This window comes from Gavialis gangeticus, unplaced genomic scaffold (assembly GCF_001723915.1).
Source record: "Gavialis gangeticus isolate Ggan-Ray unplaced genomic scaffold, GavGan_comp1, whole genome shotgun sequence".
Lineage (NCBI taxonomy): Eukaryota > Metazoa > Chordata > Crocodylia > Gavialidae > Gavialis > Gavialis gangeticus.
This window is the reverse complement of record NW_017729022.1, coordinates 173905225-173908292: the sequence shown is the minus strand read 5'-3', so window position 1 is coordinate 173908292 and position 3068 is coordinate 173905225. Positions and strand designations below refer to the sequence as shown.

At 47.6% G+C, this 3068-nt stretch overlaps 1 protein-coding gene across 5 annotated transcripts in view; it reads left to right on the top strand.

Annotated features, from left to right (window-relative positions):
* Positions 1–3068, top strand: part of TMEM63A (transmembrane protein 63A) — a 53062-nt gene that overhangs the window by 17268 nt on the left and 32726 nt on the right. For all 5 annotated transcript variants that reach the window (XM_019516537.1, XM_019516535.1, XM_019516539.1 and 2 more), the window contains one exon: positions 697–839. In XM_019516537.1, the coding sequence (XP_019372082.1) occupies positions 697–839 (143 nt within the window). The remainder of the gene's footprint in view (positions 1–696; positions 840–3068) is intronic.

The following is a 3068-nucleotide window of genomic DNA, read 5'->3' as shown; positions in this document are numbered from 1 at the left end:
AAAAAAAAAAAAAAAGGGGGGGGGGGAACCTCTGCACTTTCATTTCTCAGTCTAGCAGAGGGTAGTGGTTGTCAGGCTTCAGTGGTGCTCAGCCTGTCCCATCCTGTGAATCAGATGGGTAGTATGGGGCCAGATCCTGCATGTGGGGTTGGTCCATAGGCCTGATGTAGGACAGGGCTAGTCAATGGGTATGACCAGGCACATCAGTCCAGCCCCACATACTGCTGTACTACACAATGACGTGGGGTTTCTGAGTCCCGCCACAACTCCCTCAGTGCTGCAAGCTATGTCACCCCATCCATGGTGGTGGAAACAAGCAGTGGAACTGGGAGGGACAAAGAGCCCAGACACCAGTAGCAGCAATTCCAAGTGCAATCTGGCACTTGGAGCCATGTCATCCAGCCCATGAGGCTTCCCAGGAGTCCATACATTTGGTGCTAGGGGAGTGGTGGCAGTGCTACTTGCTGCAGTTCCTGCAGCCACAGCAATTGTTGCCACTACTCACCTGCCACTGCAGGTGGGATTCTGTCACTACTCCCACCACTATATTTCTGGACCTATGGGCTTGATGGCATGCCTTTGCGGGATAGATCTGGCCCTTAGATTCGACGTTGAGCACCCCTGACTTGGATATTAATGGTTTTTTTCATTCCAAGAAGCAAAGTAAACTGATCCTGTGTCTTTCTGTCTCTGCAGTGAGGAAGAGATTAATGAGAAGTGTGGTGATGATGCCATACACTACCTTGCCTTCCAGCGCCACATCATCTGCTTGCTGGTTACTATGAGCATTTTGTCAGTGTGTGTCATATTGCCTGTCAATTTATCTGGTGACTTGCTTGGTAAGAATCTTCCTATATCCTGGGGAGAAGAGTGTGTTCTGTGTCACTGTCAGAATTTAAGGATCCCTCCTATTCTGAAAATATTAAGTCCTCCAGCAAGTAGCAGAATACTGCACAGTTATATAACGTTATTCTTTATCAGTAGCAGGGGGAGACTTGTTTCCTCTGAAGCCTCTAGAAAAGGCTACTTTCAAAAACAGGATAATGGGCTATATGGAATTCTTCCCTCTTCTGATGTGGTAACTATGTGCTGGCTGGTGGGTGGGTGTGTGTGGCTCTCCTTGAACTTCTTGGCAATGTCTGCAGAGGAAGATCAGGGAAAGTGTGGGTCCCTTAGTGGATGGGGGAGGCAACTTGGCAACAGATGATGTGGAAAACACTGAAGTACCCAATGCCTTTTTAAATTAAAAAACAAAAAACATTCAGCCTCCATAGGCAAGGTCGCAGCACAGTTTGGGGTGGAGGTGAGTAGCCAGCAGTGCTGAAAGAACAGGTTAGGGACTATTCAGAAAACCTGGATGTGCACAAATCCATGGGGTGGGATGCGATACACTGAGAGTGCTGAGGGAGTTGACCAATGTGATTTGCAGAGCCTCTAGCCATTATCTTTGAAAACTCATGGTAATCAGGAGAGGTTCTGGATGATTGGAACAGGGTAAATATAGTATCCATTTTCAAGAAAGGGGAGGATTATCCCAGTAACTACAGACCAGTCAGCCTTGCTTCAGTCCCTGGAGAAATCATGGAGACCTGGATTCCTTGAGGATCTGCTTATTACTTGGAGGAGAAGCTGATTAGGAACAGTTAGCAAGTTGTGCCTGACCAAATTGCCTTCTATGATGAGATGACAGGCTCTGTGGATGCGGGGAGAGCAGTGGACTTCCTTGAATTTAGTAAGGCTTTTGTTATGGTCTCCCACAACATTCATGCAAGCAAGCTGAGGACGTCTGGGTTGGATTAATGGACTGTAAGGTAGATAGAAAACTGGCTGCATTGTTGGGCTCAAAGGGGACTTGATGCCTAGTTGGCAGCCAGTATCAAATGGAGTGGCCCAGGGATCGGTTCCGGATCCAGTTTTGTTCAATATCTTCATCAACAATATAGAAGATGAGATGGAGTGCACCCTCAGAAAGTTCGTGGATGACACCAAACTGGGTAGAGCAGTATGCTGGAAGGTAGGGCTAGGATTTGGAGAGACCTCAACAAATTGGAGGGTTGGACCAAAAGGAATTTCATGAAATTCAGTAAGGACAAGTACAGAATTCTGCACTTGACACAGAACAATCCCATGCACTTAGCTGCACAGGCTGGGGACTGACTAAGCAGAAGCTTTGCAGAAAAGGACCTGGGGGTTACAGTAGGCAGTAACAGTAAGCTGAATATGAGCCAACAATGTGCCCTTGTTGCAAAGAAGGCTAACAGCATACTGGGCTGCATTAGTAGGAGCAGTCCCAGCAGTTTGAAGGTAGTGATTCTTCCCCTCTGTTTTGCACTGGTGAGGCCACTTCTAGAGTACTGTCTAGTTTTGACTGCCCCCCCTTGCTCTCTGCCCATTAAAGAAAGGATCTGGATAAATTGAAGAGTCCAGCAGAGGGCAGTGAAAATGGTTAGGAGGCTGGGGCACATGATTTCTGAGGAGATGCTGAGAGAACTGGCTTATTTAGTTTGGAGCAGAGAAGCCTGAGGGAGGATTTAATAACAGCTTTCAACTACTTGAAGGGTGGTTACAAAGGAGATGCAGCTAGCCTGTTCTCAATAGTGGCAGATGACAGAGCAAGGAGCAATGGGCTCAAGTTGCAGCAGGGGAAGCTTAAGTTGGGTATAAGGGAAAACTTTCTCACTAGGAGATTAAGTAACCTGTCCCAGTATTTCACCAGAGAAGTGGTGGAATCTCCATCCTTGGAGGTGTTTGAGACCTGGGCAGACAAAGCCTTGGCTGGGATGATCTTGTTGGGGATGATCCTGTGTTGAGCAGGGGGTTGGACTAAATGACCTCCTGAGGTCCCTTCCAAACCTAATTTTCTTTGATTCTGTGTATTGCATGGGACAGAGCTGTTTCTAGCTCCAGTGTCAGGATTCCTTTTCTTCTGGAATAAGAAGAGGCAGGTCCTATGCCTGCTGCTACCTCAAGTTCTGTTTGACCAGAATATGTAACACAGCAATATGCCATGATGTTCCTGGTGAACTCAGGAATGTGGGGTGGGGGGGGGGGGGGGGTGTGTGTGTTCC